We start from the raw sequence: 23,349 nt of genomic DNA, 5'->3' as shown, positions 1-23,349 counted from the left end.
TTGTGCGTTATAATAAAGAGCAATGGTTAAACACAACAGCACATTCATTGCAAGGGTGTTTATTTGGTGAAAGGTGTAAAAATGTTGAAAAACAGGGAAAAAAAGATGAAAAACAAAAAAAAATTACAAGTTTATTTTTATAAATTTCTATTCACAGAATATACCAATGAAATGTGAGGAAGCAACGTTTTCCCTCAAAATACATTGGCTGAAATCAACCAACCCTCTTCCCTTTCCCACAGGAATGGGGTGAGCTCTTAAATAGACTTCCACTGGGTTTAAATAAGCTGTGTCCCAATTCAGGGGCTGCATCCTTCGAAGGACGCACTCTATGAAGGCGTGTCCTTCGAAGGCTGTGTAGACCTAAACTTAAATGAGGTCTGCTGTACGGCGGATTTTTTTCACAGCACCGCTGTTCCCATCCTTACCAGTGCGTCACGAAACGCCGCTCCTGTCCAGTTCTTTCAAAGTTCTTTAAAGATGGAGAAACTTTGATTTTATTTTGTTGATCATTTATTAGAGCTGGAGATGCTTCTCTCTGTCTGCTCTTTGCTCCCTAAAACAAAACGAAACATTAGCGGACGCAGCTTCTGCACTGGGACTCAGCTATAGACTTCCACTGATCTACCCAACCCAGCACATACCAGTCCTTCTCCTCTGCAGGGGGAGACAATAATAACCATAGACAATAACTGATAAAATAAATACAGAAACCAGGAAAGGCGTGTTCACCCACAAAAAAACCCACAGAATTAACAAGATCAAGTTAAAGGAAAACATATTTCAAACTATATGAACCCCATGACCTTCTGTTCATTTGATTTTCATTTCAAAATCTAGTATTGATAAACAGCAAATAGGTCAAATCTCTTGTTTTCGAGCGTCATCTTGCCCTTGGAACTAAGTTGCAAGCAGTAGTGGTTAAAATCTTCCCTATGAAATGGGACAACCATCAAAAAAAATAAATAAATAAAACTTCATTAACATTAGTTACATTTAGGGAGTCATATGCCTTCAAAGAGGGGGGGACATGACAGTTATCAATTATTGCCCACCCTTAATTCATCAGTAATATGAAGCTGAAGTCAGATATTTGCTAGCTTCTTGTTCACATTTGAAATTTAGCTAGTTAGCTACCGAGGCATTAGCATACAATTAGTGATTTTTTGTGCTTGTTATGAAGAAAAGGACAGTAATACATTAAAACGACATTAAACTGAGATAATAAAATGTTTTTTTAAAGGAGAAAAAACTCACATTAGTGGGTTTCTTTGCGCAGCCATATTGCCTGATTTGTTATTTTTTTTATTTTATTTTTTTTGGTCTAAAGCCCATTTCACGTCAGATGCGGTAACCGTGTTAGTATATTTATCAGTGTAGCCTTTCACACCGGCCACATGTGGCAAAATACGGTTTGGGTCTATTTCTGATGCGTGCCAGCCGGTTTTAGGCAGAAACAGTAATAAATGCAATATCCATGCTGTAACATACAATCTATGCTAATAAACAAATCAACAAATCTAGTTTTAACTCTTTGACAGGTTGTCTGAAATCCTTTGAGTAGGTTAATGTTGCAAACTCACAGGTGTCTCCTCCTCTGCATACAGAGCTACATTACCTGGTGAGAAAGCCAGCTGTCATGGCAGCTACTCAAGATTTTATTGTTTATCTCTTTGTTATCTACATAAAGTTTAATAAACATAAAGTAATAAACGGACAATACAGATGTTTCTATTATGTGAAAACGCACTTGCTTCGCAACGCTTGTGTGTTGCGTCCAGTGTGTAATAACGGCACGGAGTGTGTAATAAGCGGCACGGAGTGGTTCCGGATTAACACGCGCACCTTGTCGCATCTGGTGTGAAACAGGCATAATTGAACCCAGTTAACAGAGCTGCTGTGTAACATTAATGACTAAGAAACCTCTTAATCCTTCTTGGTGTGTCCATGCTTACTGGAGTCTCGGATTCAGAGATGCTCCAGTGCTTGCCAAGGTTTTGACAGGTTCTTGATGGAGTAAATCCTTATATCCTGGTGCAAAAAGGAATGTCCTCATCTGAAAACAGATTGTGATACAGAGACAGCTTGTGTGTATCCTCAGTGTGTCCGTGCTCACTAGGATCACAGTTCTAGAGATGCTCCAGTGCTTGCTGAGGTGCTGCTTTGACAGGTTCTTGATGGAGTAAATCCTTATATGCTGGTGCGAAAGGGAATGTCCACGTCTGCCATTTGTCTGATGTAGTCCTCATCAAACATTTGGGATTGAGCTGGACTGAAATGGTTGGTCCAGTCTCCAACCTCCCCTGGGACACAGATATCAAGAAGACATTGAGCAGAAGTTGCTTAACTTCCCTATAATTCTCAAGTTATCTGCTAGAGACATAGCCTAGAATAGTGGTTCTCAACCTGGAAGTCACTACCCTCAGAAGGTTGGGGTCGCAGGATTATTGTTGGGGAAAAAAGGTACGGTACACAGACCTATATTTCTGAGAATGACTTAGGTCATTTAAACTCTCACACCAATGGTACCATATTATCATCATGAAGTGGCTATGTGAGTGACGGTGCTAGAATTGTATGGGAAAAAAATCACAAATTGCTGTTGAATGTTCCTCTAAATTTTACAATTCAAGGCCAAAATTGATAGGTCTACTATCAATAATGCTGCTACACTCTCAGAAATAAAGGTATGAAACTGTCACAGTACCCCTCTTGTCACTGGGGTGGGACACTCAGGGGTCCATCTCAGTACCTTCAGTCAGGGAACATAACTGAACCATAATCCACTGAAATGATATGTTCTAAGCTGTACTGACTCCACACACCCCGTCTCGTCTCCAGGCTTTTATTTTACTGTTCTGTTTTAAAACATTCGGTTATGAAAAGATACAAATACGAACTTTTCACCTGGAAAAACTTATTTAAGGTTCACAATCAGACCTTAAAACCACTGTTATACCTTTGAGGGAACATTTACACTGTTTGAACCTTTATGAACGAAAAATGTACCTGAACAGAACCTTTATTTCTAATAGTGTAACTCCTGGCCTGGAATGTAGTAAGAGTAGGTGTATATGTAGCAATAAGGCATGTGATTACAACATAAATGGACTGCAGAACTAATCTTACATCAAAAATGTCCTGTGTTGAGAAATATAAAGAATGTTGCTGTCGTGCATTTCGGAGTTGAGAGGGAGGGGATCACAACTGCCAGCCTAAATGTTTGGGGGGAGTTGTGGCTCAAAAACTTTGAGAACAAGCAAAAGAGAAATAATACAGTCATACAGACCTTTTCTCATGAACGGAGAGATGGAGTGGTCAAACATTATCTTTGGGATGAACGTGTAGTTGGCCATCGGATTGTCCCTCATGATTTTGAAGGATGTCAGCTGCACAATCTTGTCAATGACATCATCAGTTACTGACAAGTCCATGTAGCGCATGATCCGCTCTACCTCCCGACGAGGGTCCTCGAGTTGGAAAAAAACATGAATTATAAGTTGGAGCTCAAATAGAGCCCAGTTGTCAGAGCTACTATGTGACATTAATGATTAAGAAGCCTCTCAAGCAGGGGTGTCAGACAGAGTTCCTTCAGGGCCATGGGTCTACAAAGATTAACATTTTCCTCTTCTAACATTCTAAGTTCAACTCATGAAGCCTTGGTAATGAGCTGATGATTGAATAAGATGTGTTTAAGAAGGCAGAACGCTAAAGAGTGCAGAGCTGTGAGTCGGAAGGAACCCTGTTTGACATCCCTGATCTAATGTTGCACCTGCACTGTACCTTTTTCAGGTCCTCAAAGAAAAGGTAAAGGATATTCCTCTTCTCTCTTTCCTTCCAGTAACCTTTCACATGGTCATACCAAGAGCCCCACGCCACTGTGGACAGGTTAGAAGAAACTGTCATATGGGGTACAGTTATTATTAACCAGTGCTACAACAGCTAATAAGGTATAAAGTAAGAAGAACATTGTACCAGATTATTGAAAGGTTTTTTCAGTCTTACCTTTTCCCCTCATGAACTTTTGGATGTATTCTTCCCAGGGACCTGGTTGTGGCTGAGCCTGATTCATACGGTCAAAGTGGTAGTAGCTGACCAGGTTGTCCTTAGCGTTCCGAGCCACATAAATGACCTGAGAAACCAAGGGGTAGTTTAGGAAGGCAAAATTGTGCTGGAAACGTCCAACAATTAAGAGTGATTGAACTTGCTGACACATTCTAACCAGAAAGATCAAAGCAGCCAAAATGAGCAACTCCAGTAAGTTAAACCATATGCATTTCACTGTTCTGTCTGAAGGACTGTGCTGACCAACTTACATGTCTTCATGCAACTCTTGAACTGATCAGATTCTGCTTTCTATGCTCAATAACAATCATATCCATCCCAAAAAAACAACCAACACATGGCTGAATGATTATAGATCCATCGCCCTGACCTCTGTAGGCCTGACATCCTTTGAGAGACTGATGTCTGCATGACAAAACCCTCTGTTGGACCTCTTGTAGTTTGCATATCGGGCCAACAGATCTGTGGATGATGCAGTGAATATGAGACTTTACCATATTCTTCAACACCTCAACAAACCAATGCAACTCACCCATGCAAGAATCTTGTTCTGAGACCTCAGCTCAACATTCAATAACATAATCAAAAGGCACAAACAACTGCCTCACAGCGAGGTGGCAGCCAATAGCATTTGGGGTATCCAATCACATTTTGCGTGAACCCTGGCCACTCCGAGCCACCCTTTAAAAACTATGGATACTGCCAGCTTCTAGCTTCCTCACAGTCAGGAAATAGCAAGTGAGGCTAGGCAAATTCATATCAGGTTCTCAAACATCATGAGTTATTGTTTGAGACCTATATTGTACTGGTGCCACCCAAGGATGTGCACTCTCTCCACTGCTCTACATACAAATGACTGCACCTCCACTGTCAAAATCCTGAAGTTTGCAGTACGGTCATTGGTCACATCCAAAAAGGTAATGAGTTTGTTTGCAGACAAGTTGTCAAATGGTCCTCTAGAACATCGGCTCCTCCCCTGGCCATGCCACATTAGTGGAGAAAGAAGGGACTGCCCCTTTCTGGGTGAGACCTGTGACTCAGAGATTCGCTGCAGCTCCGACATGAGTGCCACTCAGTTTAAGTGGAGTTTAGAGAAGTCCTTGTGAAAAAATGCCAAGAAAATGGAACAAGAGATAGAACTACAGCCAGCGGCCTACCTCCAGCTTCCTGGACCCTCTGAACCTCCTTTGGGCTGTGTATGCCACTGTGACCCTACTGCCCCATGAGATTGAACAGTGGGGGTGGACCAATCAGTCCAGTCTGGGAAGAACGACTGCAGTGGCCAACACTGGAGCTGGTGCAAGTGGTGCCCAAATGTTAGGCACTACAGGGCCTCGTCTGTTGCCCGCACCTGTTCCAGAGCCTGGTCTTTTCTCTCCTGGTTGCAAGCCAGGTTCACAGGGTGGGGGAGGTGGGCCTGGTGTGCACGTGCCCGAGGCAGAGGACAAGGACTTCCCTTAGCCCTCTTGGCTGCTACCAGTTGAAACCTGGGTACTACCTGCTGCTCCGAAGAGTGCCCCAAAGCATAGACTCTTTAAAAACTGTCTCTCTTGCCAGTGTGACGAGAGAGAGGAGGACGGTGGAATGTAAGCCACATGCCAGAGAGACAGAGACAAAGTGAGAAAGACTTTATAAAAAAAAGGCTAAGCAAGCCGTGGTTAAGTTTTGGTTTATTTCACTGATAATACATGTAAATAAACTGTGGGTTAACCCGGGCTGGTGTTCGTGTGTGTTTCTCTGAGTCTCGCTGGGTCAATGTGCGTCAGCCCCTCCTCTGGCAGTGCCACACCACCCTGCTTGTTCTGCACACTTTCAGAACTAGAACTCACTTTCAGAACTCACTGATGTGAAATAACTAGTGGCAGTTACAGAGCTTTTCAAAGAAGTGAGGTACTTTATATTGAGAAGGCCTGATTAATATTCGTACTGACCTTGCATTTATTTTCCCAGAATCCTTTGGGCACTAGCTGGATGGGCAGGTGTGTCTTGATGAACCTGGGAGGTTTCATATTCTTCAGTAGATCAAGCCCTGGTCATTAGAAGGAGTAAATTTGTGATGTTCCAAACTTCACTGCCACAGTTTTATTCACTAACCAGACACTTTCTTAAGTACACCTCCTTGTATCTACACTCATTATCCATTTTAACAGCTCCACTTACCTGTTCTTCAATGGTCAGAAACCCCACAGGACCACCACAGAGCAGGTATTATTTGCGTGGTGGGTCATTCTCAGCACTGCAGTAACACTGATGTGGTAGTGGTGTGTTAGTGTGTGTTGTGCTGGTCTGAGTGGATCAGACACAGCAGTGCTGCTGGAGTTTTTAAACACCTCAGTGTCTCTGCTGGACTGAGAATAGTCCACCAACCAAAAACACCCAGCCAACAGCGTCCTGTGGGCAGCTTCCTTTGACCTCTGATAAAGGATTAGAGGATGACCGAAACAAACTGTGCGGCAACTATGCTAAAAGTATGCAGAAAAACAGACAGATTAATAAAATGGACAATGACTGTAGAAACACACACACACACATTATTTAAGCCACTTATCCTTTGACACGTGGGGGGGGGGTGCTGGAGTCTATCCCAGTGGTCATTGGGTGGAAGGCAGAAAACACCCTGGACAGGTTGCCAGTCCATCACAGGACAGACACGCAAACATATATAATCACACACACATTCACACCTCGGAGCAATACAGCGTGTCCAGTCAGCCTGACTGCATGTCTTTGGACAGTGGGAGGAAACTGAAGCACCCAGAGGAAACCCACACAGACACAGGGAGAACATGCAAACTCCACACAGAAAGGCCCCAGGTTGCCTAGCCGGAATCGAACCCAGGCCCTTCTTGCTGCGAGGCGACAGCGCTAAATGCAGAAACAAGGAGGTGTATTTAATGAAGTGGCCAGTTGGTGTAAATATCACAATAACAGGTAAATATCAGACTTGGGTTGACAAACTAGAGACAAAGACACTGAGCCCAGTGGAAGAAGACTGGGTACAACTACGGTCTTTATTAAGTATAGCAGGCAGGGACGCAGTCAAACAAGCAGAGGGAGTAAATTAACGGGCACAGAGCAGACCTAGCAGGATCGTTCAAATATCCAGACTTTTTTCAGCACATGTAAAAGCCAGAACAAAGCGCAGGGGACAAGCTTTGTAAGGTAACAAAATGCTGACAAGACCCCACTCCAAAGTTCAAATTGAGAGTGTATATAAGTCACTTAACCTCTTGGTTTTTCCATCTGAATTTACGTGACCAAATCATAAGGCTAATTATTCAGTAACTGCATGAAATAAATGTAAATGTTTCTTTTTATTTATGCATTTTTTGTAAAAGCTCCCCTCAAATTAACAGAACATGTGTTTTATGATCACACATATTGCTATATGCTTACAATTTACTGCTGAAAGCCAAAAATCTTAGACACTCTTGTTTACAGAGCAGATCACTGAAGAGACGCCATCTGTTTATAATTTATAGCCCAGATTTGTGGAAAAATGGGTTTTATTATAAAATTACATCACCCATCTATTTGACTGGAAAGAAGACAGTTACAGCTCTTATATGACACCCAGCTTTTGAATGTAGCTTATGAAATATGAAAGTTATGAAGAATATGATGAAGTGCGTTTTGGAACCACCTTACCTGATGGAATAGGTGGGGGGTATTGGATCTCCAAGAAAGGGAAGCGATCAGAAGTAGAAGCTCTCTTACAAGCCTCCTCATCTCCATTGTGCAGCAGCAAATCCACTATCTCTGGGTCCATGTGGTGCCTAAGCACAGCAAACAGTGATTAAGACAGTGAAATGCTTTATTGATTACACTTCCATTTACAGTAAAGATCTCTCAAAGCTAGCTAGATAACTTCAGACAAAACTCAAGACGAGCCCAAAAAGAACAGGAGCATTAAATTTTGGCTTAAACTTTGTAGTTTTGTCTGGCCGAGAGGCGGAGCTACCGCTTCCTTGTGATTAGTAAATTCTGTTTGATCTGTATTAAACTGAAGATTAATCTTCAGACAGAAGATTAATCTAGCTTTTATTACTATTTACTAACGGTGATCGTGCTAATTAGCCATCCAGATATCTTAATACACATTAAAATAAAATAAAGCCCCCAAAACACAGTAAGAAGGACGAAGCTAAAGTTAGCTCCCACTTCGCCAGCTTCTTGTTCGAGTTTTCCCGTTCCACCTTAAATGGACCATTTAAGGTGGAACAGGAAAATTCGAACAAGAAGCTGGCAAACAAGAAACTAACTTCAGGTTTGTGTAAGAAGGTGCTAACGCTAATCTATTATGAATATCTACAAGATTAAGGAATGCTGTAACTTAAGGCTACAAAGCTTTAACCATCACTGTAAATAAATAACTACTACATAAAGTGAAGACCCCCTGAATAGACTATTAAATAAAATAAGCTTCATATAAAACCAGAGAAGAACAATCACATCAACAGGTTCTCTGTGCCTCACTAACCACACGACCATATCTACATAAACACCACACAAACAATACGCATCACACAGACATGAGTGTGGATCACTGCGTTCCCTCCGTTATATAATCCTATCCCACTTTCTGAGTGCAGTATTCCTGAAATAGTGTAATTTTGGACAGTATCTTTCTTAAACTGCCGCTTTGTAATGGTACTGAATGCAGCCCAGCAGCGATGTTGACCGCCCCAAAATGGCGGCATTGTTGATGTGCCTGGCTGGACACAACAAGGCATTTAGGCATGTACATCTATGATAAACACTATATTTGTTGTTTTATATTTTATCTCAAGAACTAAAAAAGTTTAAAGTTTAGCTTAATTTTTCAAGTTGTCCACCAAAGAAAAGTGCTGTTGTTACAAGCAAAAGATACTGATATGCAAAGGTTAGTCAGTTTGAAGGCTGATAAAGGCTGATAAAGATAATGTTATAATGTTTTTTATAATAATGTGAGACTGGCTGCTGTTAACAGGTTCTCTGTAACTGGTCTAGACTCCATATTCTCTGTAAATAGAACAAGTTATATAACTTGATTGATTTTCTCTCTGAACGCCCAGAAAATTACACCTCTCCAAAATGTAGATTATCCCTTAATTGCCTTTTTTCGTAACAGTTTTCACATAGTTTTGTCATCATGTAACAGCATAGAATAGTCATTATAACCATGACCAAGGGGTGGGCTGCGTTGAAATGATTGAAAATAACCACTACAATTGCAACGTATATATTTCAGAACTGATTATTTAATATCAACACACAGTAGATCTAATGTGTATTTTCATGGGGTCCCTGGACAGCGGCCTACTTTTGCCTAGTGCCAAACTGCCGGATGTTCTTACCTGCTTTGGGGTAGGTGGCAATGAGCATGTCGGAGGGATCCGGGCAGAAAGCCGAGATGGAGCTCCACTTCTGGACGATGTAGTTCCTCAGGGGGACACCCTGCATTTCAATCAGAGGAAAACGCCGGATATTTCCGGCTGCCCTGTTTATACTCTCTTCATAACCCAGGGGTTCCTCCTCCGTCTTACACTTAGAGCCTATACCATCCTCATGTAGGCCTTTCTCTGGTCCTGCGTCTGGTTCATGGCATATTTTTTCTTGAGATTTATCCATCTGCAATCAGTCTTTTCACCTCCTACACTTACTAACTACTCAGTGCTCCTACCACACGTGACTGAGTGTAAGTCGAGTATCTTTTCAAACTCTTCTCCTATTCGCTTGCTGCCTCAGGTCTGGAGACTTCTGCAGAACGAAGCTTAAGGAATTAGTCAAACACAGACAAGAGAAATTTACAGACTCAGCTTTATTCACAAGGACACAAGGTTTATATATCTCCCACTCCTGGCCTCATTGCTCAAAGTCCACACCCTAGACAGGTGATGTCGCAAACAACAGAGAACCTTATGCATGGGCCGCTTGCATCATTTCCCTCAGCAGAACTTATCACAACATGAGCACATGACAGTTTAATGGTGCAGTGGGTAGCACTGTCACCTCACAGCATGAAGGGCCTGGGTTTGATTCCCCGGCCGGGTGACGAGGGTCCCTTCTGTGTGGAGTTTGCACATTCCCCCCGTGTCTGAGTGGGTTTCCTCTCACACTCCAAAGACATGCAGTCAAGCAAACTGGAGATGCTGAATTGTCCCTAGGTGTGATTGTGTATGTCTGTTTGTCTGCCCTGTGATGGACTGCTGACCTGTCCAGGGTGTTTCCTCTTTTCTGCCCTGTGAGCGCCAGGATAGGCTCCAGCAACCCAGGAGGATAAGCGGCTTAGAAGATGAATGAACATCCTCCTTTTACCCAGTTCTTCAGTGGTCAGGACCCCCATGGACCCTCACAGAGCAGGTACTATTTGGGTGGTGGATCATTCTCAGCACTGCAGTAACACTGACATGGTGGTGGTGTGTTAGTGTGTGTTGTGCTGGTCTGAGTGGTTCTGACCACTGAAGAACAGGGTAAAAGGGGGCTAACAAAGTATGCAGAGAAACAGATGGACTACAGTCTGTAACTGTAGAACTACAAAGTGCACCTATATAGTAAGTGGAGATGATAAAATGGACAATGAGTGTAGAAACAAGGAGGTGGTCATAATGTTATGCCTCATCGCTGTATTCAGCCTTTGTAGTAAAACTGATGACAACAGAAAACTGACAACAATAGTTTTTGGCTTCATCCCCCATTTGATTGAGTAGGCCTGTGATCATGAAAAGGCCCGCTACACATTTCCCTCTTTTATTCTTCAGTGTTAAGGCTCATTCATGCTCAACGTTAAATATGGACACAAATACGGACGGAGACTTTTGTACTCTGCATTCATATCGTTGTCAGAAACGTTTTACTCTGGACTGCCCTCTAGTGGATGTACTGTTTAACATCCATGCCAACATAAAGGACAATGGAAGTATGCGGGCAGTGATGGTTACATAGTTTGTCCTTTTTCTACGTAAAGAGAGTATAAATGAGCTTTTAGAGCATGACGTCAGGTCATCATCCCCCAACACTTCCCCAGGTTTTTAAATGACGGAAGTTAGACAGATGAGTTCACTGCTGCACATTCAAGTCACAAAAAAGTCGCTGCACTCTTATGAACTGTAACTGTTTATTAATCCACTGTTTTGGTCATTCATTCAGCAAATTGATGGAACACAATCGAATGGAGTTCAGATGCAGTAACTAAAGTCTGGTTAAAAAAGAATAAGACCACATCCGAAACTCCCAACCGCAACTATGGCTCTCACTCATGGTTTCCTTTCCATGTATGACTCCACCACTCCGTCATCTGCAAGGGGGATCCAAGCCACTCCAGTCCGAGTATCCCCAGATGTTTTCCTTTCCTACAGATTGGCATTCACTCCTCCAACCACAATCGATGAAGTGAAGACATGGTCTGCACCCACAGATTGATGATGGCAGATATGCTACTTTCTTTGGTGTTTCAGGAGAAATGTCAGTGCTTTGGTTTTGTTTGAATTGGAAGATTTTTTTTGCTTCATATGTGCCGTGCGCCAGCAAACCTTGATTAGATATTATTTTACATTCTAGAAAATTGTTTATAAGTATTACAAATATAAAAATACACCCACCATCCCCTTTAGAAACCCCTGTCACGTATCTCCACTGTCTGCACACTTTATAAGGCCCACCTGTCTTATGGGTCCACTATAAATGTGTACAATAACAGACTCCACCTTAATTTGTCACTCACCCCACCTCACCCCATCATACCCAATCACCCCATCATACCCAATCACCCCAGAGGTCATCAGATCTGGTCCTGGATGGCCAGACACCAGCACAGTTTAGTGATTTCTTTGCCAAAACACACCTGATTCAGTTCACCAGTTAATCACCAGGTGTGTTCAAGTTCTGTGGTCAGAAACTGACATTTGATGAAGGGCTAGAGGAGGATGGACAGCACAAACTGTGCATCAGCAGATGGACTACGGTAGAGGTGCTCAATCGTGGTCCTGGTGATCTACCACTCTGCAGAGTTTAGGACACCTGATCCAGGTAATGAAGGTCTTCAGGGGCATCTGAATATTAGAGCCAGATGTCTTGGATCAGACCTCTCCAGGGTGGTAGATCTCCAGGCCCAGGATTGGGCACCCCTTGGCTACAGTATCTAAGGGTGTGTTTCCACATAGTACATAGTACCAGAATCTTTGGCACCAGAAAACTGGAGCTGTGCTTTCTCCACTGCCCACTGGTCAACTACCGAGGGTTCCAGTTTATTTTTTTTTGGTACCTGCTCGAGACAGCTATCAGCTGGACCTAATGGCGCTTAAGGGAGTTCTCCTTTGTGTTAAAAGACAAGCAAATTTAGCAAATTCTTAACTCTTCCAGGTAAAGTCACCAAGCAATATTAAATGATCAATAAGTGCAAACTAATATTGCATGCTGAAGTGTCAACAAATATTTCTAGAAATATTACTTTGTAAGGAGTTCTATAAGGCAGTTCCCATCCCTGGTCTTGGAGGACCCCTGCCCTGCATATTTTTGTGTTTTCCTACTTTAACACACCCATTTCAACTCAGGAAGGGCTTGCTAATTAACCGTTTAGTTGGATTAGTTGGGAGCAGGGCAAACACTAAGAAGTGCAGTGCAGGGGGTCCTCCAGGACCAGAGCTGGGAACTGATCTAAGGTGACATAAGCTAGTTGGGAAACTTGCACTTGACATGGTGTAACTTCATACTCACCCGTAAGTTAAGCTAACCAGCAAGAAAAGAAGCTAATTAGCTACTGAGGAAGCCGTAAGTTACATAGGTTCTCTATTGGGTCTTGTTTTTGAATATGAAGTGGAAAAACACTCTAACTTTGCAGCAGCAAGGTGGAGCTACAGGTTAAAGGTTTCTAATAAAGTGGGTGGTGGGTCTAAAAGCTACATTGGCTTATTGGCTTGTAGATACATTTTGTTATTGATATAAAAGAAAGGCTAAACCTCCACCCAGGAATCACTGTTTGGTTTTCAAGATCAATCAAATATCTGAAAACTTTTTCAAAAAACAGATTGTGATACAGATGCAGCCTGTGTGTGTCCTTGGTGTGTCCATGCTTGCTAGGATCACAGTTCCAGAGATGCTCCAGTGCTTGCTGAGGTGCTGCTTCGACAGGTTCTCGTAGGAGTAAATGCTTATATGCTGGTGCGAAAGGGAATGTCCACGTCTGCCATTTGTCTGGCGTAGTCCTCATCAAACATTTGGGATTGAGCTGGAGTGAAATGGTTGGTCCAGTCTCCAACCTCCCCTGAAACGAAGACATTGAGCAGAATTAAACATCCACATGAAGCTGATCAAGTTATCTGTACGCTTGATTTTCTCATAATTCTCAAGTCAAATGCTACAGACATACAGACGGGTGACAAATGAAAGGATAAACCTGAATAAATGAGAAAGTGTCTGGTGGGATTGTTTGATGGAAAGAGTTCCAGCCAGGAAATTTTAAAAGGAAAAACAAATGTTATATTATTTACCAAACTGAGAAGCAGAGCTAAAAAGTTTAGAGAACTTTTGACTCAGATGTTTGAGTGGGTGAACTGTAGTGTCCTCAAGTTGGGTTAACTCAAGAAAAGCTGTGTAATCAGTTACTTTATAATTTTAAGTTTAATTTTTAACACTGTATGATGATGTTAATCGATGTCTTCGCAGTCACCAGAGCTCAACCGAGCTCAACACCTATGGAAGATTTTGGTCCAGTGCTTTGCACCACCATCATCAAAACAACATTTGAGGGAATATGTTTCTGAAGAACGGTGTTCCTTCCTTCCAGTAAAGTTCCAGACACTTGCTGAATGGTGGCTCATGGTGGCCCAACATCTTACTAAGACACTTTATGTTGGTTTTTCCTTTAATTTGTCACCCGTCTGTAGCTTTCAACGTTGGGAGAACCAGGTTAGGTGGAATTAAAACAAGACTTACAAACCTTTTCTCATGAACGCAGAGATGGAGTGGTCAAACACTACCTTTGGGAGGAACGTGTAGTTGGCCATCGGATTGTCCTTCATGACTTTGAAAGACGTCAGCTGCACAATTTTGTCAATGACATCATCGGTTACCGACAAGTCCATGTAGCGCATGATCCGCTCCACCTCCCGACGAGGGTCCTCGAGTTGGAAAAAGCATGAATTATGAATTGAAGGCCTAACAGCCCAGATACCAGAGTTGCAATGTAGCATTAATGATTAAGAAACCTCTAAATGCACCCACACTGTACCTCCTTCATGTCCTCAAAGAAAAGGTAAAGGATATTCCTCTTCTCTCTTTCCCTCCAGTAACCTTTCACATGGTCATACCAAGAGCCCCACGCCACTGTGGACAGGTCAGAAAAGAACAGCTGAGTTTTAGGAAACAGTTATAACTAATCAGTGCTATAATCATGTATACAGCTTGAAGAACAAAGGATCCATCAGATTATTGTTAGTGCACTCTTTAAAAAGATGGTTCGTCAACAGATCTTTAGTAAAGATAATGGTTCTATATAGAACCATGAACAGTCAAAGAACCCTTTGCATCACAAAAGGGTTCTTCAGATTGATGGAGAATGTGTTGTATATGGTTCTATGTAGAACTATTTCAAAAAGCACTCTATATAGCACCCAAATGGGCTCTTCTACTGATACGATGTCAAGCTTGTAACAATAGAAGAACCGTTTTCTGTGCTATATAGAACGCCTTCCAAAACGTTTCTACATAGAACCATATACAACACATTCTACATCAATCTGAAGAACGTTTCATGAGGCAAAGAACCCTTTAATAATGCAAAGGGTTCTTTCAATGTTCATAGTTCTATATAGGACCAGTTTCTTTACTAAAGAACCCGTAAAGAACCATCTTTTTAAGAGTGTACAGTTTTATATAGCACCGAAAAAGGGTTGTTCAATCGTTACAATGTCAAGCTTGTAACAATGGAAGAACCCTTTTGGATGCTTTATAGAACCATATACAACACATTCTACATCAATCTGAAGAACGCTTTATGATGCAAAGAACCCTTTAATAATGCAAAAGGTTCTTTAATGGTTCATGGTTCTATACAGAACTATTCTCTTTACTAAAGAAAAAGTGTATGGTTCTATATAGCACACAAAATGGTTCTTTTATTGTTATGATGTCAAGCTTGTAACAATAGAAGAACGCTTCTAGATGCGATATAGAAGCCTTTTCAAAAAGGTTCTATATAGAACCACGTGCAACACATTCGCCATCAATGTGTTGTACCATTTCACCATGCAAAGAACCCTTTAAGCATGCAAATGGTTCTCTGAGTGTTTATGGTTCTACAGAGAACCACTGTCTTTACTAAAGAACCTTGAAAAACAATCTTTTTTAAGAATGTATTTTTTTCACTCTTACATTTTCCCCTCATGAACTTATGGATGTACTCATCCCAGGGACCTGGTTCTGGCTGAGTCAGGTTCATGCGGTCAAAGTGGTAGTAGCTGACCAGGTTGTCTTTAGCGTTCCGAGCCACATAAATGACCTGAGAAACCAAGAAGAGGGACTCAGTGATGGGAACGTCCTGTAATGAAGAATTTTCTGAGATGTTCTCAGCCTGGCTGCCGTCATCAAGGACCTCTGAAGTTGCATCACTGATGTTTTACTATACAATAATAACAATGTTATTACATGAAATGGTTAGATACAAACTGCCTGTCACATTGACACCTTGCTTTATGATAGTTTGTGCACTGGTGGTTCTGGATAGTAAATAAAATGTCTAAATCTGTGTTGTAGTCATGGTGACCCCTGGTTCCTATCACCACCACTGTAAAGACATCAGTAACTTCAGCAACTTTCAGCAACTTTCTCAAATCATTAGTTTAACACACTAAATACGTCATTTTGATACTCTAAGTCAGTATTTTGATACGTTAAGTAAATCAATATTCAGAGAAAATAAGTTAGCACTATTGCACACTATTAATAAAATAGTACACAAAATACAAAATATCGTCAATATTTTGAGAAAATCATTTTGGGGAAATACATCATTATAGATGCTAAGTCAAAATTTTGTCATACTGCTGACAGAAATACATGTGTTTTTTTCTCCTCTACCCAGCCAAAATGGGCTTCCATAAATTAGTAGATGATGTAAAAAGTAGCATCACTGCTGTGGAATCAGGCCTCAGAAACCACAGGATTAGATCAATTTGAGATGACTTAATACGGTTTGAGTCATTGTGTTTGATGATTTAGCCACAATGCTAATTGGTACACGCTTCCATTACTTGTTGACTACATTAGCCTCGTAGCTCCAGTGCAAAACTAAGGAAGTAAACGTGTTTTGACTGACTGAGTACATTTGGTGTCGGGAAAAACTGTGTACATTTATTTTTTGCCAAAATATCACTTTAAGGCCAGCATTAACCAAAGTCCTCATAGGAAAGTCTTCATTTTTGCTTGGTACGGAACACCTTATGCAATTATCAATGGAATTCTCCCAAAAAAGTGTCATATTAGCTCTAAAACATACACAGCTTGAACATTTACACTGACCTTGCATTTATTTGTCCAGAATCCCTCAGGCACAAGCTGGATGGGCAGGTGTGTCTTGATGACCCTGGGAGGTTTCATGGAACTGAGCAGTTCAAGGCCTGAGAAACGAGTGGAGAAAAATCATATGTGCCAGATGTCAAACAGACCTCAGTGCTACTATTGTGTAGTATATTTCTCACTGGTTAGTTCCAGCTAACAACTAAACAGAGACAGACAGGAGGGAGTGTGTGAGTATCTTCAGTGGTCTGAGTGAGATGAGACCATGTGACACAATTTTTTACATTTAAACTATTTAAAGACAGCTACTCAAGCTGGTCAAACAAGGAAAGGTCAGGAATAAAGTAAGCAGCGGTGAAAAGTAATGAATTACATTTAGGGTGTTTTACACCGGAAAGTCCGGCTCAAGGTCCGAACCAAGGTTCATGTTTTTGTTACATTGTATACATTTGGTCCGGTTAGTTTTAGATTCTTATTGTAATTTAGCGAGCGCACTAATAAAACCCTACATGACACTCCTACGTCCTGTTATCACCTAAGTGGGCTGCATCTCCCTGTGCTTAACATTGTGTGTGTTTACATGCACTCAATAATCCAATCATAATCAGATTTCTGCCGTTATCTGATTATTCAAATGGTCATGTAAACAATAGCAATCTGTGAGTTCAGACCATGCTTTCAACATGGTGGTGGTAGTATGAGGGAAGACTGATTGAGGGAGGGGGAGAACTCTGATAACTTGGGCTGGAGTTCTGGGCAGCTTCTGCCTGTAGCTAGAAGGCCGGACCCCTCATAGCTGTAGACGGACTGATGCAGGACTGAGGAACAGGGAGGAGATGGGGTGGCGATGGGGATTGCGAACCCCTTTCATCACGGGAACGGAAGGTGAGGATGTGGATTTATAGGGAGTTAGATTGGAAGAAGGAGGGGGTCCAGGCACGTTCCTCCTCCCCAAACTTCAGTTACAACATAACTACATTGAAACAATTACAGACAGGAATTTTTCACATGAATTCCTCTCCATAATTTGTATGATGGTAAGTAAAGTGAATCCATACCTGACGGAATAGGTGGAGGAGCTTGGATCTCCAAGAAGGGGATACGCTCAACAGTAGGAGCTCTCATACAAGCCTTTGCATCTCCATTGTGCAGTAGCAAGTCCACTATCTCTTGGGTCCAGGTGGTGCCTGAAGCACAGCAAATAATAACAAAACACCTGTTTTAGTTATTAAAACAGTTCATTTACAGTAGAGATGACACCAGTCCGATACTGTGTATCTATATCAGTATGAGGCAAAGTCAAAAAAAATGCTAGATTGGATATAGAAGAAAAAAACGAAAGAATCCAATCAAATGCTGTAACAAATCTGTCGTGAAATGGCACTCACTCACACTGTGTGATGTTAGCTGTGTATTTCGGCCTGTGTCTGAGGAGTTGGAGCCTACTTTTTGATTGATGCTTCAAATAAAACCAGCTCATTTTAAAGACCCCCTTAACTCCTCTAGTATGGTATATTATGATTATATATTGGTTTTTTGTTAGGATAGACTTCACATTTTTCCATTGAAAACACTGGCTTTCTCATTACTTCCATTAAAAGGAGGTGTTAGCGACTTAGTTCTGTACTTTGCGAGTAACTTCAAATCTATCACAGTCCAATATTTTAAAGTAGGCTAATGTGAGGACTACAACCAATATATCTGATGTGGTGGTGGTGTGTTAGCGTGTGTTGCGCTGGTGTGAGTGGATCAGACACAGCAGAGCTGCTGGAGTTTTTAAACACCTCAGTGTCGCTGCTGGACTGAGAACTAAAACATCCAGCCAACAGCGTCCTGTGACCACTGATGAAGGACTAGATGACCAACGCAAACCGTGCAGCAGCAGATGAGCTATCGTCTCTGACTTTACATCTACAAGGTGGACTGACAAAGTAGGAGCGTCTAATAGAGTGGACAGTGAGTGGACACAGTGTTTAAAAACTCCAGCAGCAACACACACTAACACACCACCACCACATCAGTGTCACAGCAGTGCTGAGAATGACCCACCACCCAATAATACCTGCTCTGTGGGGGTCCTGACCACTGAAGAACAGGGTGACAATGTATGCAGAGAAACAGATGGACTACAGTCTGTAACTGTAGAATTACAAAGTGCTCCTATATGGTCAGTGGAGCTGATAAAATGGACAATGAGTGTAGAAACAAGGTAGGCATACCTAGTAAAGTGCTCAGTGAGTCAGTAAGACAGCTAAGGACTTTTTGAAATAGCTCACGAAGATCATAAAGAGGATAATGCTGCTTGATATCAATAGAACTTTATTAATTTAATTAATAATCATGCAACACACAGAGAATGTAATGTCTCAGTAGTTATTAGTGGAGGTAAACTTACCTGAGACTTTAAAATGTTGGCAGTACAGCATCTTTAGATTTAATCTGTGTTCACCTTTATGAAGATGAGGCTTTGGGATTACTAAACAACCTGCTGGCAAATGTACAGTGTTTACTACAATGCCTAAGGTTATGCTACCCGTGGCTGCAGGTTACTTACCTTACACAAAAGTTAAATATTAAACGACCTCTATGAGTTTTATAAGAGTGTTGTGGCCTGGAATGAAAATGCTTAAGCATGGCTGTGACAAGGACTGCCATTGTCATGAACCCTTAAGAAGAAACTATATGGTTATTGGTAGTTAGCATGCAATATGTGCACCCTGTCAAGCTAACCGCTCCTGAGTGCTGCTTATTTTAGGCTAAATTTGCAACCCTGGTTAACAATGGGTAACATTTTTAAACTTCAATTATTTTGAATGACTTTAAAATAAGATTTTAATGAAACCATTTGATTAAGACAATGTTTAAACTTTTTCTTCTGGTCTATTTGTATACTTTGTTTTTTACTGCATTAATGTGACCATAAAGGGGAATACGATCTCTGTGTTCAGCCATTTTTGGTAAAAATAGTCTTAGGTTATGTTACCAACAGTGTTAGTTTGGTAGATTATCTTACCAAAAGTGTCAGTTTGGTAAGTTATGTTACCAAAAGTGTCAGTTTGGTAGGTTATGTTACCAAAAGTGTCAGTTTGGTAGGTTATGTTACCAAAAGTGTCAGTAACTTAGTTTTTTATTTATTTTGTAACAGTATTACAATGTTTCCATGAAAAAAAAACTACAAGAATGCAAATTCTATCTATACACTCTTCAATATCAATTATTACACAAAAAAGCAACAAAGGGAATCCACTTCAAAATAAAAGTTGTCAATAACATAAGAAAAATTAATGAAAATAATGTGAGAACAGAACATGATTGTCTAAAAATAAATAAACAAATAATTAATTAGACAATCATTAAAGGGGGAAAAAAATTGACAGCTTATGTAACCAAAAGTGTCAATTCGGTAGGTTTCGTTACCAAAAGTTTCAATTTGTTAATGAGAATCATTAGTTAAAATTACTAATGCAAGAAAAAATTGACATTTTTGTTTAGAGAGAAAGAAATTCTCTTTTTTCAAAGGCTTTGAAGAAATATATAGGAGAAATATGGAAACCACAAGAAAACTTTGGATTTTTTTTAATTTATTTGAACAGTTCTAAAAGCATTTAATAAATATCGGTATATCTATAAAAAAAACAATTAATATCGGTATATCTATAAATGCCATTTAAACATCTCCAAAAAATTGGTAACAAGGTTGCAAAAACAAAGGTCATATCTGATTGGACAGCCTGAGGGGGTAAAATAAAATTTCTGAAAGTTAAGGACTTATTTTGTCAAAAATCACCAAAGAAAAAAGTCAATTTTTAAAGAGTTTTGATGCCTAAAATGAACTTAATCACTACTAAGAAGGCAGAATGCATCAAAATCAACATAATTTTATTTTTTTTAGAAAACCAGGTCTGGGGTAATTTTCAGAGGGGTTTCTTGAAATGGGCTTTTTGTTGACATAGAGTTAAACATTAAAAAACCTCTGAAAGCAAACAGTGTTTAGAATGGGGCCAGTAATCTCACTGCCAACTTAGCAACATATTCCCCATGTGGGAAATACCTTAGACCATACATAAATGACTACATGCTTGAGGCTTTTTCCATGTCAAAGTCTTGCATTACAGCAGACTCAGGAATGTTAAAGTCTAATAAAAATGAAAGTGTAACCATAACTTCATCTATTGTAAATGTATTTATCCGCCACATACAGTGGCGTCACAGTCGTCCCTAAAGCGAGGTTTTCTGGTTATGCAGACTAGAAAAACCCCATTCTGATGATGTATCTTGAAAGTGGAAGGAACTTTTAGAAAACTTTTTTCCACAAGCTTGTACAGATAGCAAAGGTTGATGGGGGATATTCTAATTGGTTGTATGACATGTTTGCACAGTGCGTCCTGGGTATTGTAGTGAGGTGAGAGAACAATGATGGACGGATACACAAAAAGCTTAATTCTGTCAGACTGATGACACAAAGCTCAATAAAAAAACTGCATAACATGTTAAGCTCATATTTCCTTTTAAACGTCCAGGTTTAACCAGCAAGAACGGATGTGAAAGCAGATCAGGATCCACACTTAATACTTATTACTGAAATTTGAATGGAAATCTGAAACGTTAGCTGACACACTGAAGATATGTTGAAAATAAATACTTGCACCCCACCCAATTTTGGCTCTTATTAGATCTGTGAATACTTTGGCCAACTGAACTCAAGTTAGGTTTAGCGTTAGTTAAAATGATCCAACTGACATCAAGAGCATAAAGTGGTTTGCAGACACCTGATCATCTAATGTTTCTTCTGAAATCAAGGTACTAATAGGGAGTTTGCCCCCTCTTTGCTGCGGTAACAGCCTCTACTTCTCTGGGAAGGCTTTACTCTAGATGTTGGACCGTTGCTCTGAGGATTTGATTGTATTTAGCCACAAGTGCACTAGAGAGATGTTGGATGGTCAGTTCTCGATCACTCCAGTTCATCCCAAAGTTACTGAATTGAGCTTCATCACTCCAGAGAACACAGTTTCACTGCTTAATAGTACAGTGATGGGGGGGCTTTATACCCCTTTAGCCCATGCTTGGCATTGGACATGGTGACCTCATGTGCAGCTGCTCCAGAGTGTCCCATTCTATTGGCAATGCTTTTCTATGAAGGTTATACAAACTGCACATGCCCAACTGAACCAATGGGTGCCTTAAAGTAGATGAATTCACTATGTAGGGTGTCTACATATATCTGGTCATACAGTGTATGTATTGCCACATATACAGTAACAGGTAATAAAACCGGCTCTGAAACAGGTGAGTAACCGCTGGATGTTCTTACCTGCTTTGGGGTAGGTGGCGATGAGCAGGTCAGACGGATCTGGCTGGAAAGACCAGATGGAGCTCCACTTCTCAGCGATGAGGTTCATGAGAGGTACACCTTGCACCTCGATCAAAGGAAAACGAGTGAGTGCCCCGGCTGCCCTGTTAATGGCCTCTTCATAACTCTGGGGTTCTTCCTCCATTGTACAGTCACTGTTTGGAAGTCCTTTCGCTGGTCTTTGCTTCTGGGTCTCCCTTGCCTTGAATAAAGAAGGTCTGTCCAACGTTTCTGTGGTTCCTTCTGTAAGTTCTTGTTGCTTACTGACTGTCTACCAATTTTCATTCCAAACGGTAGACGTCCTCCTTCCTCCTCCCCCAGCCTTGAAACCTTGGACTTTCAGCCCTGTCACTAAATCTTAGTCTTGACTGCTACACAACTATCCCCCTTCTCTTGCCTCCACTCTCTACCCCTACGTCTCTCTCTCTCTCTCTCTCTCTCTCTCTCTCTCTCTCTCTCTCTCTCTCTCTCTCTCTGTCTGCTCAGGAAGTCACAGTTCTGCAGGTTCCCGAAGCCCAGGGCGCTTATGTAACCCTCAGCTGGGCCGTGGCTGAATTCCACAATTTCACCAACAATATTATCTTGCTACTCAATCTGGAGCTCAGGTGGGGGGGGTGGGGGAGTGTCTGACACGTGCTGGGTCTTATAGAAAAGTGAAGAAACAAGATTTGCTCTTGACACGCTAAGGGTGCCAAAAGATTAGCAAAACAATGTCCGCATTGGAGCCAGCTAGGTAAAGCTGCAGCTAATTTCAGAACTTGGACTAATGGACTAATAGTGGTTTTCCTAGTATTCGGCTAACATTGTGGGTTGATAATGCAAACCTCCCACGTGCACATGTGACAAAAAGTTCTGTCCGGGAAAAACCGAATGATTCAATGTTTTAAAACGTTGCGTCTGCAAAAAATGCTAACAAATGTGTCAAGGGTCAAAACAGCAAAAGAACGAAAAGTATCTTTAGGAACATCAAGATGTTTACAAAGAAAACTACAACAACAGATTTCAAATGTTGAAAAGGAAAATCTTGATCTGTTCATATGTTCAAAAGTTTGGTTGATGCCTGTTCATGTAAAAATTTGTGTTATTTTCCATACAATATAACTGTACACTGCAGATTTAGGTCTTATAAACTAAACAACAAAGGGTATTTTTAGATTTCATATGAAATATTTTAAGTATTTTGGCAAAAAGTTATTCAACTTTTAAAGAAAAAAACATTTTTGGTTCCCTAAAGAACCTTTCAGCTTTTCAGCAACCACTTTTGCAAATGAGACATATGAATGTGAAGCTTAACAAAACCTAAAGGTTCTAGAAAGAAACGCTTAACTGGTAAAGAACTATTACATTATGTGCAGTTTCTTAGGAACCTTTAAAAGGTTCTGTTTGGGAAGCAAAGGGGTTCTTCTCTGTCATACACTCAAAGAACACTTTGGGGCACAGTT

The 23,349-nt window shown here is 40.9% G+C and overlaps 2 protein-coding genes across 2 annotated transcripts; both read right to left on the bottom strand.

The window, feature by feature from the left end:
* Window positions 1-1,042: 1,042 nt before the first annotated feature.
* Window positions 1,043-10,393, bottom strand: LOC118809720 (sulfotransferase 1 family member D1-like). The gene is given in 8 exon segments (XM_036573259.1): window positions 1,043-2,303; window positions 3,290-3,470; window positions 3,784-3,878; window positions 4,006-4,132; window positions 5,997-6,094; window positions 7,714-7,830; window positions 7,833-7,841; window positions 9,402-10,393. Coding segments are annotated over 8 exon segments (1,014 nt in total). The 5' UTR covers window positions 9,676-10,393; the 3' UTR covers window positions 1,043-2,190.
* A 751-nt stretch (window positions 10,394-11,144) lies between these two features.
* LOC118809722 (sulfotransferase 1C1-like) lies at window positions 11,145-22,396 on the bottom strand. The gene is made up of 7 exons (XM_036573260.1): window positions 21,869-22,396; window positions 17,616-17,744; window positions 16,561-16,658; window positions 15,415-15,541; window positions 14,273-14,367; window positions 13,982-14,162; window positions 11,145-13,306 (listed from the first exon to the last, which is right to left on the bottom strand). Exons 1-7 carry the CDS (start codon window positions 22,050-22,052, stop codon window positions 13,194-13,196), a joined length of 927 nt encoding a protein of 308 aa, XP_036429153.1. The 5' UTR covers window positions 22,053-22,396; the 3' UTR covers window positions 11,145-13,193.
* Between the last annotated feature and the right edge of the window lie 953 nt (window positions 22,397-23,349).

Source organism: Colossoma macropomum, unplaced genomic scaffold, assembly GCF_904425465.1.
Source record: "Colossoma macropomum unplaced genomic scaffold, Colossoma_macropomum, whole genome shotgun sequence".
Taxonomy (NCBI): domain Eukaryota; kingdom Metazoa; phylum Chordata; class Actinopteri; order Characiformes; family Serrasalmidae; genus Colossoma; species Colossoma macropomum.
The sequence above is the reverse complement of the archived record's forward strand: the minus strand, read 5'-3'. Positions and strand labels throughout refer to the sequence as shown.